This window comes from Labrus mixtus, chromosome 19 (genome assembly GCF_963584025.1).
Source record: "Labrus mixtus chromosome 19, fLabMix1.1, whole genome shotgun sequence".
NCBI lineage: Eukaryota > Metazoa > Chordata > Actinopteri > Labriformes > Labridae > Labrus > Labrus mixtus.
In genome coordinates, this window is record NC_083630.1 from 13,652,026 (window position 1) to 13,670,378 (window position 18,353).

General features: G+C 40.1%; 1 protein-coding gene across 21 annotated transcripts in view; it reads left to right on the top strand.

The window, feature by feature from the left end:
* eya1 (EYA transcriptional coactivator and phosphatase 1) overlaps positions 1-18,353 on the top strand; it is a 62,269-nt gene that overhangs the window by 17,091 nt on the left and 26,825 nt on the right. The window contains exons 1-7 of one of the 21 annotated variants that reach the window (XM_061064253.1): positions 4,500-4,888; positions 11,993-12,120; positions 12,654-12,719; positions 14,021-14,098; positions 16,161-16,227; positions 16,612-16,754; positions 17,592-17,728. In XM_061064253.1, the coding sequence (XP_060920236.1) occupies positions 11,997-12,120; positions 12,654-12,719; positions 14,021-14,098; positions 16,161-16,227; positions 16,612-16,754; positions 17,592-17,728 (615 nt within the window). In that variant the 5' untranslated portion in view covers positions 4,500-4,888; positions 11,993-11,996. Of the gene's footprint in view, positions 1-4,499; positions 4,889-10,057; positions 10,346-11,992; positions 12,121-12,651; positions 12,720-13,974; positions 14,099-16,160; positions 16,228-16,608; positions 16,755-17,591; positions 17,729-18,353 lie in introns of those variants that run through there. The other 20 variants (XM_061064247.1, XM_061064239.1, XM_061064240.1 and 17 more) reach the window with 20 other exon arrangements.

Below are 18,353 nucleotides of genomic sequence, written 5' to 3' on the forward strand. Positions count from 1 at the left end.
ACTTACTTTTATTAAACTTAATTTTTTTTTCGCTGTTTGAAGATGATCAGACTGTAGGGCAGCTTCAAGTAGAAAAAAATAAAACATACAAAATGTACTTTTGTTTTTTTGGTGAACTTAGATATGTGCCACTCTTTTGATTGCATTTTGTTAAAAAAAAAAACTATTTCAACAAATTCACTTGACTAGTTCTTTTCCTGACTGCAAACACATTGGTTAAGTTTTATGCTGCACCAGTGAAAAAAACTGAATTCAATACTGAATTGAATGTATTTGGGTTAAAATAGACTAGGTATGAGCTGTATTTGATGCAGAATAGATAAGGCTGAAGGATATCTTGCTATAACCGGGGAAGACTCTTGTAGAGCCCTGAAAGAAGCCGCTGAACAGAAGAAGATTGTCTGCAGAGAAACCAAAAAAAACATCCTTTTAAAATGTTACAAATCTTAAAATACCTGTCCAGATAGAGTGTAGTATCACTGAACATCTTTGGTATAAACCTATTAAAATAATACAATTATCTTTCCCCCAATATAAATATATATTCTGGCCTTCTTAAATCAAATACTAATTTGTTTCTTTTCTTAACATAAATCATAACACGTATTGAACAAATCTTATTGAAGTGACTTATTAGGCTGAATTTACTCTTGTTATTCTCTTTATCTTTTAACAGACTATATATCCTGAGTGTATTGCCCTTGGTGATACTTCCAACCTCAGTGATGTCTCATTCTGAGTAATAGGTCTCTAAAGTGTGCTTGTTTGCCTTTTTTTGGAGCCATTGGAGAGCAATAAAGTGTCTGTCTGAGGATTTTTCGGGGTCCTCGTAGACTTTCTCCAGGTGTGCCTCACCGGTCATAAAGTACAACTTGTCTCTGATGGTGCGTGGATAAATGTACCCACGGATCCCTCTCCAACATAATACTATAGAATGTTTAAGCAAGGAAACACAGCATTTAGAGATGACCTTTTAAATTCTTTCTAAAAGGTTGCCTTACAGTGTTCTTCAATGGATATTTAAATCATGTTCTTCTTGTTATGTTTGGCTACAACGTGAATTTAAGTCTGTGACGTCCGCTGAGGTTTACCATTTCCTTTGTTCCTCTTTTGGTGGAGGAAAGCTCCGAAGCATTTTCATGTTGAGGTATGCTGTGTTTACTTTCATCACTGCTCCTCAGCGAGGCAGGCCGACCTGATGTTTGTTTATAAGGAATCCGGGCTTCACTCTTAACTTTCATTCACCACTTGAAAGCACTTGACTCGCTTCTAATTTACCTTGAGGGACTTCAAAATGATCTGTCTGCACTTTCAAAATCTTTATTGTGGTGAAAACGTGTCATCATCAAAGTTTCTCTTGAGAGTTTGATGAAAGCATGGCAGATAAATGGGTTAGTGTTATTTTGTGTTGAATATACTACATGAAGAAAGGCATCTTAAACTTAAGTAAGGTTTTTTGGGGGGCCCTGACAGGATGTTGGTTGTTGTGCTTTTGGGTTTGCATGAAAAACACAAGCAGCAGGATCAGAAGAGGACTGGAATAGTCCTGAATTAATCTTGAATTCCCCTTGGTTGAGATATGTCACTCAGTCAACTTTCAGTTAAACTGTGCACATGAATCATTGAGGAATAACTAGAACATAGCGCTCACAGAGCTCTTTGACAAATTGCCATCCTGCACACTTTAATGTGCCACTTGTGTCAGGGGCAAGGCTGGAAGGTGGGAGTTTTGTGTAGTTAAGGTTTTTTTTTTTTTTTTTTTTCCCCTTAGTCAATAGGTGAACACTTCACCTGGTAATGCCTGTGTAAATATATAAAAACTGTTATTTTATCCAGAGTTATCCCAAGTTCAGATTTCCCTTCTTGGGGGAAGGTTCAGAGTGTAACGCTCTGTTGAGACTTCTGTCAGAAAAGGAACATGATCCCCCCGATGTGTGACATTGTATAAACACTGTAGTGGTTCTAACCAAACAAATTTGCAGCATATGCATATGAAAATATTGCAACTGTGTCACTGGGGTGTTAGCGTTTTGTTTCATCTGTATCATTTGATCCCTTGTCACGGCGTTCCTGCACCTTTCACACTGTTTACGTTTTCTATGTCAAGATAAGTAAACTCACTTGTGGAACATCAGAAAAAATAAAATACAAAAATATAGAGGGTTTTAAATCTTTTCAAGTACTAGGATTGCAGTTAGATGTATATTAACTCTCAAATCCTGATCTGCAAAAAGGAATCAGACATTTGGAAGTGAGTCTATTTTCATGTGTGTGTGAAGCCGAGTGGATAACCTGTTGGCAGTGGAGGACAGTGCAGATCTCTCTTCACTCTAAATTGCAAGCAGGCATCTCTGAAACCCCACATGAAGACCATTGAGTCCCATCAAGATAATCCTTAATAAAGAACGGCTTCACATTTAATCTTAGCCCACTTCTCAAATTTCTTACTTGATATAGTTTTTGGCAAGTGGCATTTTAGCGCTGATGTCAGTCGAACGGTATCAGTGCATCTTTTGTTAAGCCTCCATTTGGCACATGAAGAAGGTTCTGTTAAGTACACAGTTTTTATAGCTGCTAGGAAAGATGATTAAACTGTTCTAATGTATGCAACTAATGCGGTTTTATATGTACAAAATTTCTTTGTGCCTTTTTAAATTTGCACTTTTTTCATATAAGACGGTTAAAAAACAGCTAAAAAACCTCAACATCATAATTTTCCTTTTCTGCCCAACATAATTTGCATTTTAAACCTTAAATTGATACTGTATAACATGAAAATAGTCACAACTGAACATCCTATTCTTCCTTTTCTGCACAGATCATTTGCATTTTTACACCTTAAGAATATACTGTATAACATGAAAGTAGTCAGGACTGAACATCCTCAGATACCGCCAGCCTGATTGGAGCCTTGATTCAAAACATACCGTGGAGCTCTGCATGCAGGAGAGCACTGCAGGAAAATCTGAGTTTAGTCGTTGAGACATAAACAACTCTGGATAATTATACTGTGCAATTTGAAAATAACTCACTTGCAAAATTACATCTCAGGCTAATTTTATACAGCTGCTTATTGAAAAAGCGAGCTGCGGAGTAAAAGGACGAGCTCGACTGGCATGTGTACCCCTCCTCTGCTATTAGAAATATTCACCTGAGAGTCCCCAAGCTTCAATTAGTCAATCGAGTTATCAAGAGCCTGTTCAATGTGCAGTTTATTTCATGCCAGGATACTGAAACGTGAGCAAATATGGATTTACCTGTGGGCAGAAGAGGAGGTCGCACTTCCATTTTCAGCACGTCCACATCATTACTGCGGTGTATTTAAATCAGGAGCACTGCAGCTCGGATCTATTTCTGTCAGCTCCTTGTTGACTGCTGCTACAGAGGCTGCATGGTGTTGACCTGCTTTCAGTTTAAGTGGTGAACTCTGCAGCTGATCAAGACGACATTTGCCTTTTTTTTGGGGTTATTTTTCATCCTATAAAATTCAATGAATAAGCTCTTTTAGTGACACACATCCTCGTTTTTTTTTTTATTCTTTTCATCACATACCGACTATAAAGTTACAGGGGAGACAAGCAGTGCATACATGCGCCAACTGTTAACACAGTAAACTATATATTCTTCTAGCCGTGGGTGTTCTTCTTCTCTCACCACCTCTTTACTGTAGTAAATGTATGATTTCCTCTATCTGGGTAATAATTTTTCAGTATAGCAGTTGTTATTTCACCCTCAGTTTTATTATGTGGAAATCAAACAAATTTAAAATGCTCCATTGACCTCTCAACCATCCATTACTCTGATTGATATTCTTGGGTAAAAAAAACAGCATGACATATTGGAGCAAAAAGCTGCAAAGCTTCATCACCAGCTTGAATAAATCACCAGTTTGAGCTCATCAGTAGCAGCGTGGCCTTGTGCGGCAGCTTCGCACAGTTGAAATAATAACCTGGAGCAGACAGAAGGCAGTCATTACCTCGCACACAGACACGGCGTGTATGTGTTGACGGAGGACTTCCACTAGTCTGCCGCGGAGACGGACAGAGCCGAGCCGCTCGGCCGCTGCTAGACCTCCGGTTTCTCGTCACCTAAGCTGATGACCTAAGCTGTTGTTTACCCTCTGAAGTCCCTCTCTGAAGTCCCTCTCTGAGAAAGAGAAATCCAGCAGCAGCCTATGACTTACACGAAAAAATGTGGTTTGTGGTGGAAAAAAAGAGAATAACAAAAACAAAAGGAAAGGGGGGATGAAGAAAAGTGTGGGCCCTTGGGGTGTGTGAGCGGAGCCGTGTGTTCCAGTGGACAGACAGGCCAGTGGAGATCTGCCGTTTCATTGTCTTAAGTCTCCACTGATACAATCTGGAGAGGGCTCTATTGCTTTAAGCTGTGAGTGAATGACATATGGGGAGCTGGTGTGAGGCACAACTCCCCTGTGCCTCCTCCAGACCCAAAGTCTTCCTGTGAGAGAGCGCCGAGCAACTTTTCTGCTTTTTCAAACGGCAGCAGCAGCAGCAGCCTCCCTCTCCCTCCCTCGTTCACTCCCTCCCTCCCTCTCCCTCGCTCTCTCACTCTCTCTCTCTTTTTTTCCCTCTTCCTCAGACACTCACTAGTCACTGCCTGAAGCAGTAATCGGACAACTCTCTTTCTCACTAGGACTGGGTCTCCTGAGATAGCGCGTGGGGCTCCATGGGTTCCAACACCTAAAATGAAAAAGAAAAAAGTAGTCTTGTAGTTTACATTTATTGTGCTACTGATTCTACCAACACCTGAAGAGCTCTTTTAGAAAGTTTGCTGTCCGTTCTGCTGGACTGATAACCTTCCTGTAGATGTTTTTTTTTTTTAAAGAAGATCTAAGAAGGGATAAACACACAGGGATTCAACCATAATTGTAGTGAGTATCATTTTAATTTCCACCTTATGTCTGACATGTTCGTTTAAGTGCTGTCTTTTCCCATTGTCTGTTTTTAGTGTTTCACTGTGTGAAGAATCATCTCAAACATTACATTCATTTGTATGGACATTTAATTCAACATTTAATTCTCAAGTAATTATTACATTATTATTATTACATTTTGTCACTAATCTTATCATTAACTGTCATCATACATGACAGAATCCTACTAAATCTGAATTATTGTGAAAAATGTAAAACTGTAGAGCTAATGAGAATGTTAAATTAATGGTAATATGAGAGAGGCTTCAATGTTTACATTTCAGATTTAATACACTGATAATAAGAGATTAAAAAAAATGTAAATTTTTATTTTACTTAAAATAAAATACAAATCTCATGAAGAAGTACATTTCAAAATAAAATATGATGCTATTTAAATAACACTGATAGTCTGGCACAATACATTTAATGATAATCAAATCTAACTATAATGTGTTTTAATATTACATTTAGAACAGGCAGTAATTTTTGATATTTTGCACTCAATTTCCTCTGTAAATATGATAGACATTTAAGTAAATTGTCTTCTTTAATCTCTATTTAAAAAATATATATATCCTTGGTTAACCCAACCTTTTTTATCAAAACAAATTCAAAAGATTTGAATTAACATTTAAAGAATTGTAATTTAGTAGTTTGCTAGTTACATATGTATTCAGATTTCCCCTCTGAAACATGTGATCCTCTTCTGCTCGGCCTAGTTTACATTTCGGATCAAACACATCGGTCCCTGCAGGAGTCTCTTTTTTTTTTTGACTGGCGGAACAAACAAAACTAACACAGTTAAAGCAGTTGACATGTAATGCCATCTGCTGAGGCCAGGAATGCTGAAGGGAGACCTGAGAGCTTCTCAGCGTCTCTCAGAGACAACAGGCCTGGACTCCCGGCCGTGCTGCGTCTCCGCTCGCCCGTATCCAGCGTGTAGTAAATATGACTCAGCGGCTGTAATCACCAGCCTCTCTAATTGAAGGATGTTCTGGTTTAATGTTGTGTGTATGATCGCAGGCTTACATCTCAAGTCAGGGAATTATTATGTGTGTGTAAAACACTTTTCATCTCTTTAAATTGGGTTTTTTTCTCTTTACTTTTTTCCACTAATTCCTATAATTTCAAAAACTGCTGCCCTTTTTGGCTGTTTAAAAAGGTGTGTTTGTAGATAAAAGAGAGGAAATAGAGAGGTTAGGAGAGCCAGACTGCTTGCAGAATGGCCTCCGCTCCATGTAGACAAACATGACAGTGTGTGTGACTGCCTGCAGCAGCCATTCACTCACACAATAACCTTATTTATCCAATTAACAGATAATGAGGCGGCTGATTTGGGGCTGTTTACTCTGTGTATTTGCTTTGTGCAGGCAGAGATCAGGATCTCTCCATGCATGTGTAGCCCCAGTGTGTGCAAGCAGGAGTGGTTGGCGGTGACGGTGGCATTGTTTGCCCAAAGGCCTGATGTCTTCCGTATTGATGTGTCTAGCCGGGGCTGAGCCCTCGTCCTCTTCTCTCAGAGAGGAGATTGAAAACGGTGAAAGACACAGAGGGCTAATTGATCCAGCGAGGAAGAAGCAGAGGGGGCGAGTGAGAGAGCGCGAGAGAAAGAAGACGGAAATAGGGGACCTCTTATTAAGTAGCTCTGACTGGGTGATTAGTGGGCAGGGGGTGTTTACTAAATACTACGGGCTCTTATTTTGTTAACACACCACTGTTTGGATCTGGAATATGTGGCTGAAAGAGCAGGAAATGAGATTTCTGTTGATTGTCATTACAAAGCCTCAATCACTAATACCCTCTTGTGTGTTTGTTTGTAAATGACATGATGTTTACATGCGCAAGATAATCAGGAAACCCGCAGAGTTAGAAGTCTGAAAATAGATTTGATCAAAATTTCATGCCCTGCAAATGTGCTTAAAGAAAACTGCCCAACTGATAATTTACATTTCATTTTTTGCCTTTAAAAAAAACTGCAACTTCTGCATGTTAGAATTTCATCAGCTTCCTATCCTGTTGAGATAATAATTTTATAAACATGATAGATCACTTTCTCTGATTAGTGAGAATTAAAATAACATGCCCCGAGCATTAAGGTGATTTAATCGTCAAGATTTGTCACTGGGCTGTCTTTTATCTTTGTGTGTAAAGCCCCTCTCGGTCTGCGGTGGTCACGGTGGTAGGCAGGTTGTGATAAAATGTGCACCTTAAATCTTGTTTGATGGCCCCTCAAAGGCGAACCGGCCTTCTGGAAATAATTTGGAGGGTTGAAGAGCACAGTATTAACAGATTTAATGTAGCTATTGAGAGAATTGCTGGAGCACCATGTCAGATTGAACCCAATAAGAGGGACAAATTACACATCAACAAACAGGACATCTGTTAATAATTGTGCTTTTAATTACAGACAAGTTGAATATTTTAAATTTGTTTGTGAAACACCGGGTGCTTTAATAATTTTTCGCCACAACTTTTATTTCATAAACTAGTGCAGTGCACCTGTATGAATAAGTATTCATAGGATGCAATTTAAATTGATTGTTTTTTTAATTTGAACAGAACATTTTGGATATACATGTTTTTTATTTATTTTCACATGTTTAAAGTGGCTTTGTATTTTTAAAAGTAACCCAATGAAGTTTTAAATGTCCATCTCTTTTTTTAATTACCTTATCCAAACAATAAAAAAACACAAAGCTGTTCAATGTTGCGTTCGTTGGCAGCCGTCATTTTCTTAGCCACGTATTGAGACACAAGTGAAGTGTAGCATTTTGTAAACTGTGCCTAAATCCACTCACATCTGTGTCCAATTGTTGTCTCCATCTACATTCTTTGAGAGTGGATTTATTTTTCCTGGGCCACCATGTGGATTCAGCTGACCAGCTTAAGTGGGGATTAGTTGTTTTAAAGTTAGATTTTGATTAAAGCATTGTTTTTTGAAAGTTGTAACTCACAACACATGGCTTATTCAAAGGAGTGGAGGCTGTGATCCTGTAAAATTATTACCTATATGAAGGATGACACAGGGCATGGAGGACGAAAAAAAAAGCATATTCACACATCACCCCCCCCCCCCCCCTTTAGTTTGTTTATTTTAGTTTAAACATAAACTTTAAAATATAAAAAAATATAACTCTGGGCTGAAAAGTAAAAATATCTATATTCCAAAGGTGAAGAAGAGATTTGTGCCGGGTCAGACAGCCTGCATGCTGACTTGATCTGTGCTAAAAGCTCGGCTGGGGCTTTGTTTACCTTTGGAAACGCAGGTCTTGGAATAAGTTAAGCGAAACAAGGGGCCAGCAAACAACCGTGAGAGAAACGTGTTGTGGCATTTCTTTTTACTCCCCTCTTGATGACACTTGCAGCGCTTCATCTAGCCCGGCTTTGTTCTTGTTAGCTTCAAAGACCTGTTCAGGTTGAACTAAGATGCACATCAAAGATGAATGTGAATGCGGACCCCTTTTCTTCCCTTTAAACAATAAATATTTAGCGGCGCAGAAGAAAGGCTTGATTTTGCTTTTAAATCCCTGTCCCACTCCCTTCCCCCTGCCCCCCCCCCCCTTTTCACCTGGCTGGTTTCACCTGCTGGCGATGGCTCAAACACCAGCATGACAATGGCTGCATTGGCCTTCACTGCTAAACAGAGAAACCAACCAACCAGCCACCACACACACACACACACACACACACTCATACACATTATACCACATCACTCCACCACAACACACTCTCTCCACAGCTCTGTGATCGCTGTTAATGTGCTGTGGCAGAATGTGTTTCTCTTTCGTCTATGGCTTTTACCTCTGTGGCCTTTCTTTTCCATTGATATTTTTGTCTTTTTTTTTTTTTTTTGACATCCCCTGCATTTTGTAGCGTTGGAAATGCAAGGAGACGCTGCTGTTGCCTGTAGCTTCCAAAGTGAGAATGAAACGTAATGTTTTTTCAAGGGAAACCTTTTCCATAAGCATTCAGTAGGCAGCATGCACAGCTAGAATGGTATTCATGAAGGCTTTCCCTTGGTGTGAAGAGCAAAGCCTGTTGAAAAAAAAGAAAAAAAACATAAGACCATGCAGCTCAGGTTACCCTGGCTCATGTAAACAGTCAGCCATTAAAAATCATGCCAGGAAAAAAAACTTTATATAAATATATATTTCATTTTTCCTGACCAGTTGAATACCTTTGACCTTTTTTTGGACCCTGTATCCCCACGGTGGGCCTGAGTCAGGTCTAATATAGTGTTCTAGCCGTGCATGTATATGGCTCTGCTTGATGTTTGCAGAGAGAAGAGCAGAGCGGGAGTGGACAGCGAAATGTAACTGTCAGCTAAAGGAGAGTAATAGAGGCATTCACAGCGTCATAGGAAACATATGTGGCTCCATATGCTCTCCGTGTTCTTGTTTCCAGTCTCGTTCATTGTCTGAGATGCACCACTGATCTGGGGGCCTCTAAAGTGCCCTGCGTGTGTGACTTTGTCTGTGTGTGTGTGTGTGTGTTTGCGTGCATTTGCACCACTGATCTGGGGGCCTCTGAAGTGCCCTGTGCGTAAGTGTGTGTGCAGAGACATACGGACATGAGTTACGTGTTTAAGAAAAGAGAATAAAAAAGAAAAAGACAGAAGCCACAGAGAGAGAAAAGATTTATATAATGTCTGTGTGAGAGTGTATATATTGTTCTCTTTGTGCCTTTGTGTCCACCGTGCAGTTGGGAAGTTGTGTGTTTCTGTGCCATGGCCCCAGGCTGGGGCAGGCCCGCGGGAAGCAGCCCTGACGGTCATTAGGAGCTGTCAGTATGCGGGGAGGGGGGAGTGCTGATAAATTTCAGATAGTGTCAATTGCAGATGAAAGATCTGCTGAAGATGCTGGGGGTGTCACGCTTGGCTTGCCTCTGCTCAACAAGTCCCATCTTCCCTTCCAGCAGCAGGCTACCTCAAGCAGCAAAGCTCTCCCCCAACCCCTCACCCCTCTCTGCCTACCTTCACCCCCGCACACCCCACCCACCCCTTCCTGCTTACCTTGGCTAAGCCTCTTTGCATGTTGATTGGGGGAGGGCTAATCCAGTTTGCAGCTGTCGTAGACCAATGATGAATCACCTTTCCGTCATTTGGCTGTGCTCCCCTCGCTCAGGGAGGAGGAGGGAGGACCTGAAGGAGGAAACAACAGCAGAGTAGTGGCTGCGGCTCGGAGAGTGGAGACAATGTGCGCCTCTGTTCCCCCCGCAAGCCCTCTCTTCCCATTCTGCTCCAGAATAATAATAATGTTTTCTCAGACAAGCCTTTTTGTGTCATGGATGGCTCTGGACTGTGACATCGAGCTGCAATAACAAGGAGTGACATTGTTTCTGCTGGGGCAGGTGGAGGCAGAGTACAGAGAGGTGGAGTGTGGTTTGTGAGGACGCAAATCCTTCTAGGTGCAGGTAAGAGCAATGTTGAGCCAGTGCCAGGAGCATCAGAGACTTGTAGCGCTCTGCAGGGCATCAGAGATTTCACTCAGACACTCTGCTTAACAGCTGACACGTTTTTTAAGCCTACTGTGTTGTCAGTGAAGGCTTTTTAGCCAACTGCTAATGAGAATAAAGTTTGGGCAAAAGAGGAGGAAACAGGATTAAGTAGTGAGTGTGAAATGTGGAAATAGAATTTTTTTTTCTGCACAGTCCTCAATGTGCTTGAACAGTAACTCTGCTGTTGTATGCTTGGTGGGTTATTTTTAGTGGTGAAGTAAATTAATATACTTCTGGGAAAAGAACAATGAAGCTACCATTACGTATGTGTCACTAAAAGTGACTTAGCGCTTTGTTATAAGTTTTTTTAGTTAACACAGATTTATTTTACGACTCATATCTTAGTTTTTTGTTTTGTTTTTAAAAGTACATTTTCTTTCTGTTAATAATCAAATTGGACTTAAACCACAAGAAAGAGCTATATCTGCCAATCTATACTGCAAAGTATCATAATATCATAACAGTGGAATAACATATTAAATAGAGTAAATGCATATCATAATTGAATCTTTTTATCTCATAATTCTGGTTTCTTCGTGCCATCTGATAGCACTCAGACTGCTCAGAGTTTCTTGAGCATTTATCTTTGTGGCCTTGTGTAAAGGCTGATGTGTGTCGATAGCACAGATACCCAGAACCCTGGGATATAATTGGAAATGACAGTATAATGTACAAAACATTTTGTCCTAATTTCATTAACTCGCTATTGCATAGTGGCAGAGACAAATGGGGTCCAGAGTTAGTGGACGTGGGTTTCCAATCACTTGTGCCTTCTTTACACTCCGCTGTCTATACTTGATCAAATCCTTTGAGCGCACAAAAGAGAAGATGGAATAATGTTTTTAGTGGCGTGGTCTTTTGTATAAACACAGAAACAATTAAGGAGTTTGCCAGAGCAAACACACGCCTCATGAGCTTCTCATCTGCCCCTCACTGAGGCATGGGCTCGTACAATCAGGCAGAGAGCTGCACTTTTAACAGGCACATTAAGCATAGCCTCAAACCAGCAAACATCTGTTAACAGTCTTCGATACCACACAAAAAGATATATATACACTCAGGGCAATTTTCACTTTTACATCCAACACAGTCAATTGACAGTAAACACTTTGTGTGATTTTTGTGATGAGAGAAATCAGGAATTGTCATGTCGAAATGTTTACTTTTCCTTTGCTTGAAGTTCTGCTGTTTTCTTTGTACATAGTGTGTGTGTGAGTGTGTGTGTGCGTGTGTGTGTGTGTGTGTGTATGGGTGAAATTTTGTATTGTATTCATCATTTTCATATAAAAATGTCATTATTTTTATTTATTTATCGCAGTGAATTAAAGATATTTAATATAATTGAAATTGACATTTTTTTCCTGGGTGACTTATTTATATATTAACACATATTTATATGATTCTTACTTTGTGTTATTATTATCATTTTATTTAACTTGATCTATACGTTGTGCGCACTGCATTGTGAATCAGTGCTCCGTGTCTTCCGTGAAACCAGAGTGATATGTGTAATTTGATTTGGTGTGTGTGTGTGTGTGTGTGTGTGTGTGTGTGTCTCGATAGGTCTATGGAAATGCAGGATCTAGCCAGTCCTCACAGCCGAGTAAGTGGAAGCAGTGAATCTCCTAATGGTCCCAACCTCGACAACTCCCACATCAATAACAATTCCATGACACCCAATGGCACTGAAGGTATGTGTGTGATGCTTATTTGCTTTGTGTAGTGTGTCCAATTCTACATTTCAGATAAAGGGGGCTGAGAATTGTGATATTAGCGATACTATCCTGCAGAATATAGTGTGAAACTGATCAGAGTGTTGTTCCCCTCAATTTTAAATATAGTCTTATTCAGCCAATAGATGCAGTTTGTGTATCTGGTTTGAAGCGTAGATTATTTTCAATTCAGTGCTACTAGTAGTTGTTGTCCTCTGTCTAGTAGCTGTTTATTTAAGTAACCATGTAATTATTCAAAGCCCACAGAATGGAAATGACAGAGCTTTGCATAAGGTCTCTACTGTACATAGTTATTTACTCAGGTGATTCACCTGTGCTTAAATCTGAGCCTTTGTTTAGTGAAGCCGCCCCCCCACCCCACCCCGGTCATTCAGTTTACTCTGTGCTTTGACCTCAGGTTTTATTTTCATTAATATGTGTGTTTTCATGAGACAGGACCCGACACAGTGCAAACTGTCATGTGTCCCTCTGCAATTCTTTCTGTCCCGTAGGTGATAGCATCACAATGCTTACCACTGCAGACTGGTTGTTAGGTTCTAACTCACAGTCCTCTGCAGGTTTGTCTATTCTTAGTAACACAATGAAAGGACAATACTTGGTGTTTCTCCCACTTAATCAAAAGAGTCTACCATTTTAAACCAAAGTTCCAATTAGTAACTTTGAACCAAAGTCCTAAAAAAATTCCTACTACAAAATCCTAAAGTTGCCTCAACTATTGTGCCTTTCATTCAGAAACTCTGGTATTTGCTGTTATTGTTGTTGTGTTTGTTTGGAGCATGGTTTTACACACAGTTGATTTGAGTCCATCGTTAATGAATGGTCGCGATGGCATACTCGTATGATTCATTTAATTTAAATTTGAAGTTTCTTGCTGTTCCCTGAACATCGTGGATATTTTTGTGCTCTGTGGCCTGAGTGTGTGCTAGTGTATGCATGCACCTTACCACTTTCCTTTATCTCGCATTGCTGTTGCAAAGAATTGCCCCTTTGTCAACACGTGTTTCTGCACTGAACAAGCATAGCTGAAACATGTAAAACATGACAGCAAACGGCTTCTTCAGCCATGAGGGATTCCACTGAGCATGACTCCCTTGCCCACATTGTCAATTTGTTTTGCCAAAAAAAGGAGGAAAAAAAAAAATCCTCCCGCCAGCCTGAAGAGAAATGGATTGATTTCAAAGATTCCTGAGCTGTCACAAAGCTGTGAAATTGTCTTTACAGATCTAACGCTGATCTGTTTGAGGGAGCCCGGGTCACACAGCGTTCGCTACACTCTTAAAAAGAGTTTATACGCCATACGTTACCTTGACATTTCAATTGTACTTTTAGCTCCCTGTGGAGCTATTTTTTATTGCCGATTCATGCTACATTACAGTACAGAAAGACGGTCATTTATCATGACAGTTAAATCATTTTGTAAGGAGGCAGTATTTCTAGATAAGTAGAAAGAAATGTCAAATTAAAGTTTGATTTTTCATTCTGTAAAATAGTAAAACCTTCTTTTTAAAACACATTTCCAAGCTACGGAAGCAGTTAAGCACATTTTTAAATGCCAAAAAATAAATTATAATTCATATTTATGGACATTTTAAATTGGTTAGATGTAACATTTAATGTCAGATATAATTCATTTTCATACTCTGGCATTATTTTAAAGGAGCCTGAAATGTTGTTTGACTTTTTCCTCCTGCCTGGTATTAATTTACCTGAGAAACGTTTTGCTGTATTGTCAAAACATTATTTGTTCAATGTGAAAATCTCTGAGCCTGAGACAGTGGGACTTTAATCGGATTTATTTTCCTTTTCTTCCAGACTTGATTTGGTGCTTTTGGTGACACTGTGGCTTCTTTGTTTGCAGTTAAAAGTGAGCCAATGAGCAGCAGCGAAATCGCCACCTCGATAGCAGACACCTCTCTAGACAGCTTCTCAGGATCAGGTACGGTTGTGAGGTTGGAGGAGGGAGAAGTGGCATGTGTTGCACACACACACACACAGACAGAGCAGCAGAACTGATTAGTGAGAGATGAGCCTACAGGTGGGTGACTGATAAGCCGAGGCCCCAGGAAGTGTCCCTGCAGCTAAAACACTGTGTGTGTGTGTGTGTGTGTGTGTGTGTGTGTGTGTGTGTGTGTGTGTGTGTGTGTGTGTGTGTGTGTGTGTGTGTGTGTGTGTGTGTGTGTGTGTGTGTGTGTGTGTGTGTGTGTGTGTGTGTGTGTGTGTGTGTGTGTGTGTGTGTGTGTGTGTGTGTCAATGTCTGTGAGTGTTAAAGTACATGCACCTCTTAACTTACCTTTGTCAGCATATTTATATGCTGTGCTTGCTTCCACATCTTTGTGTGTGTGTTAGCCCTGCTGGTTCCCATGCCAGTGAGGGCTGAATTATGACCTGTAATGCACTGAGGCTGTCTGTCCACTGGAGTGACATGGCGTCCCAGTGGCCCCCGCTCTCCACGGGCTGTTACCCTATCGCCCTGTCAGAGCCAGGATTTTCACACCCTGCTCTCAGCGAGGGGAACATCACACACACACACACACACACACACACATGCACTGACACATATACAGAGGCATTGCTAAATAAAACCAGGACCTCAGAGTATAATGAGCATTGTAGGAATTGTTAAAGAAATAGTCTCTAATGTGATAATTTTTTAGCTCATTGCCTTTTTTCCGTCCTCACAGATATCTATGTCACTCTGCAGGACTCAGTTTTATTTTCTGTAACATGTATTAATAGTACCACATCTAACTGTGCATAGTTTTATCTTCCTGCTAATTTTCCTGTATTTCCTTAACTGTTTAACTAAGTATTTGATACTTTTCGCGAGAAGCAGAAAAATCACAGCCACGACTTTTGTCTCTGACAATATTAATGAAATTTGGTAATCTTACACCCCATATCCTCCTCGGGGAAACCCAAAGCTCCGCTCAGAAGAGCAGGTTTTGTCCAGCGGCAGGTGCTGCTGATGTGGGAAAAGTGTTCAATATTAATAACGTGTGTGAGGGGTTACAGCGTACAGTTACATGCAGTTAGCGCTCCCCCGCAACCAAATCCCTTCTTTTACATGTCACGACCAATTAGACAGATGTTTCAAGACTGTGCCACTCCGCTTTGCTGCAGTTAAATGGGAGTAATGCTCAGAAATTCAGACCTCAATTATTTCCTCAATTCTTACAATTCTTTAATTTAAAGTGAATTAGCAAAAATGGATTCATGAATTTATACGTAAATCTGTTCTTTTTATTCCAACTCTATATTTAATTTTGCAATAAATAATTATTTCTCTTTCTATAATTATTTATAAAATACTAAAAAAAAAAAGGTTTTATTTAAGTACAATTGTATCGTTGGTCATTTGCAGTCTTGTAGGCTACATGTTTTGTGGATCTAATTGAATTTTTTGTTCTAACATCACATTTTGGAAATAGAAACCGGTATGTAACCTGAACAACAACTCTGATATAAATTCACATTTTGCTATTAACAAGAGTTTTTTTTAGGCATAATTTAAAAAAAAACCAATATTATCTCTAACTGCAGATTAAAATCAGACGTATTCTTTGAGTTAACAGCACCGTGGAACCGCAAAGTTGTACACTTAATGAAGGAATGATTATGCATTAGCATTCATTAGCTGCAATCAGTGATGTCACTTCCAATGTGGGTGTGGGTTTAAAGGTCTGAGGCAACAAAAGCTACAGGCCAGGGCTGATTCCGACCATCCTGTGTGTGTTTACACCAGCGGTCGTCATAGCAGCCCAGACATATCTCAGAGATACGTAGGTCAGCAGAAAAACCTGATGTTCTTACCTGATTATTTGACTTCATTATTGCTCTCCAGTTTTCAACCTTAAATGAGGTTAGTGAAATAAATAGAGTAATGCAATGTAATTACTATTTCCTTGGAATCCAGAAGTTCTATTGGCAAACCATAATATTTACCTTATTTCTTAATGTTTAAATATGTGCTTGCCTCTTTTCTTTTTGACTTTCCTCAGCTATTGGAACCAGTGGCTTCAGCCCAAGACAAACTCACCAGTTCTCTCCGCAGATTTACCCTTCCAAGTAAGGCTTCTTTTATTTTTCTTTAAAAAAATAAGCAGCATCCAACTTCATTTGGATCTTTAATTAGATCCTTCTGCTAGATCGGGGGGTTTTCGGACGGCTTTGTTTGCCAGGATGTCTGCAGCTTGCGCACTCTTAAATCTGTTGTAATTATTATCTCGCAAAAATTTCCTTTGCAATTTATTATTCTTTCACTTTGTGTATGTGCTGTGCGATGCTATCTGCCTTACAGCTTGGCTCAGTGTTTAAAATGAAGGAGCACAATCACAAGGAATTTGTCAGTAAGCAAAGTTTGTGTTATGGTTGTAGGGGTACAACGTGGTCCCCTTTCTTCCTGCCTTCCATACTCACTTTTTGTCTTTTGTTTCTTTTCTCAAATAGCAGAACATATCCGCATATTCTTCCTACCCCTTCATCCCAAAATATGGCTGCATATGGGCAGACGCAGTACACCACAGGAATGCAGCAGGCCACAGCTTATGCTAGCTACCCCCAGCCTGGCCAGCCGTACGGCATCCCGGCCTATGGTAAGATTTCCATAAGGCACATCATAACCTTCCTTGTCTCACTTAAATATTCAGGTCGTGTTGTTAACGCTTTTTACATTGTATGCATGCAAAGGGAGAGAAAACAGTCTGAGTATATTTCCCTATTTTTGATCACCTTCCTATAGTAAAATTCCTCCAGTAAAGCAGGAGCAGCAGAGACGTGGAGTTCCTGTTGAGAGCTTGCACATTCTCCTTCATTGCAATAAAACAGAATCTGCTTGTCAAGCTGTTCAGAGAGATCCTAAAGATTAGTGATAAAAATCTGAAAACAAAACCTGCTTTCCTTTGGCATCGCAAGAGAAAGCACAGAGTACATGACTCACTGAAGGCTTTATTTGTCCAAAGTCTTTAGAGTGTTTTGACCCCGAAAGACTTTCCAATATGTGGAGGAATTTACTCTGTTTATTTGAATGGAGTCCTGCAACCTACCACTGCATAGATGCTGCATCGTGACTGATTGAATGTAAGCAGTGGCAACTTCAACTCACAAACAAAAGCAGAATGTTTAATTATTTGTGCGTCTTTTCAAAAATGACATATCTGAGATGGTAATTTTGATAACACTAATGATTGATTACATCAAATCAAACAATCATGCTTCTTACAAGTAGACAAGTCCTCTGCAGTGAGATAATAATAGTAAACTGATGATACAGTAGTTCACTCTTTGATCAGATAATCAGTGCTCCTGCATTGCGAATACTGTGTTATGCTAACAGACAGATGCTGTATCCCTTTGCTGTGTGCAGTGTAATTTAAACCTGTGTTGACTGTTGTCTGTGCATCAAACCGATCTGGTGTCACTAACTGATTTAGGTCCATTGTGGGCAGGCATAAAGACAGAGGGGGGTCTGAGCCAGTCCCAGTCCCCGGGACAGACGGGCTTCCTGGGCTACAGCTCCGGCTTCACCACACCGCAGACGGGACAGGCTCCCTACAGTTACCAGATGCAGGGTGAGGACATTTTAATGAATGTATTTCTCTGTGCATCTTCACAACTCCCTTCAGAGGATGTTAAGAAGCTGTGTGCGATGCCACCAAACTCTTTAAGATGAATGCAATGTCCAATTTTACAACTTTAAATGCTGAACAGCTGAAATGTTTGACATTGTGTTAGGTTTATAAAACCACAAAGCAGATTTTCATGCACCAACATCTAAAAATATGGTGGGAATCTGGACGCTGGTATGCTTCCTGTTTCCTTCCCTGTTTGGTACCTATTTCTGTCCTCTTTATCTTATTGTCAAAGTACCCATCTTTTCTGTCTTCTGGTTCACATTATATTTCCAATACCACTTTTTTCCATCGTCTTCTTCACTTCTTTGTCTTATCTCCTTTTTCTCCTGCCATGTGTTCCCTCTTCTAAGCCCATCCAAATAAGGGTTCTTGGGCTCTTCAAAAAAAAAAAGGTACAAAAAAGGGTATCTGTCCCTGATTTAATAGCGTGCAGAGTCAAACTGATTCACAACACGGCCCTCTCACTCACCCCGAAAGATGGCTAAATCTTGGCGGTGGTTATTTTCAGCCACCACGGCTGCCTCCCTCTCCTCTCCTCTTAAAAGAATCAACACAGATGGA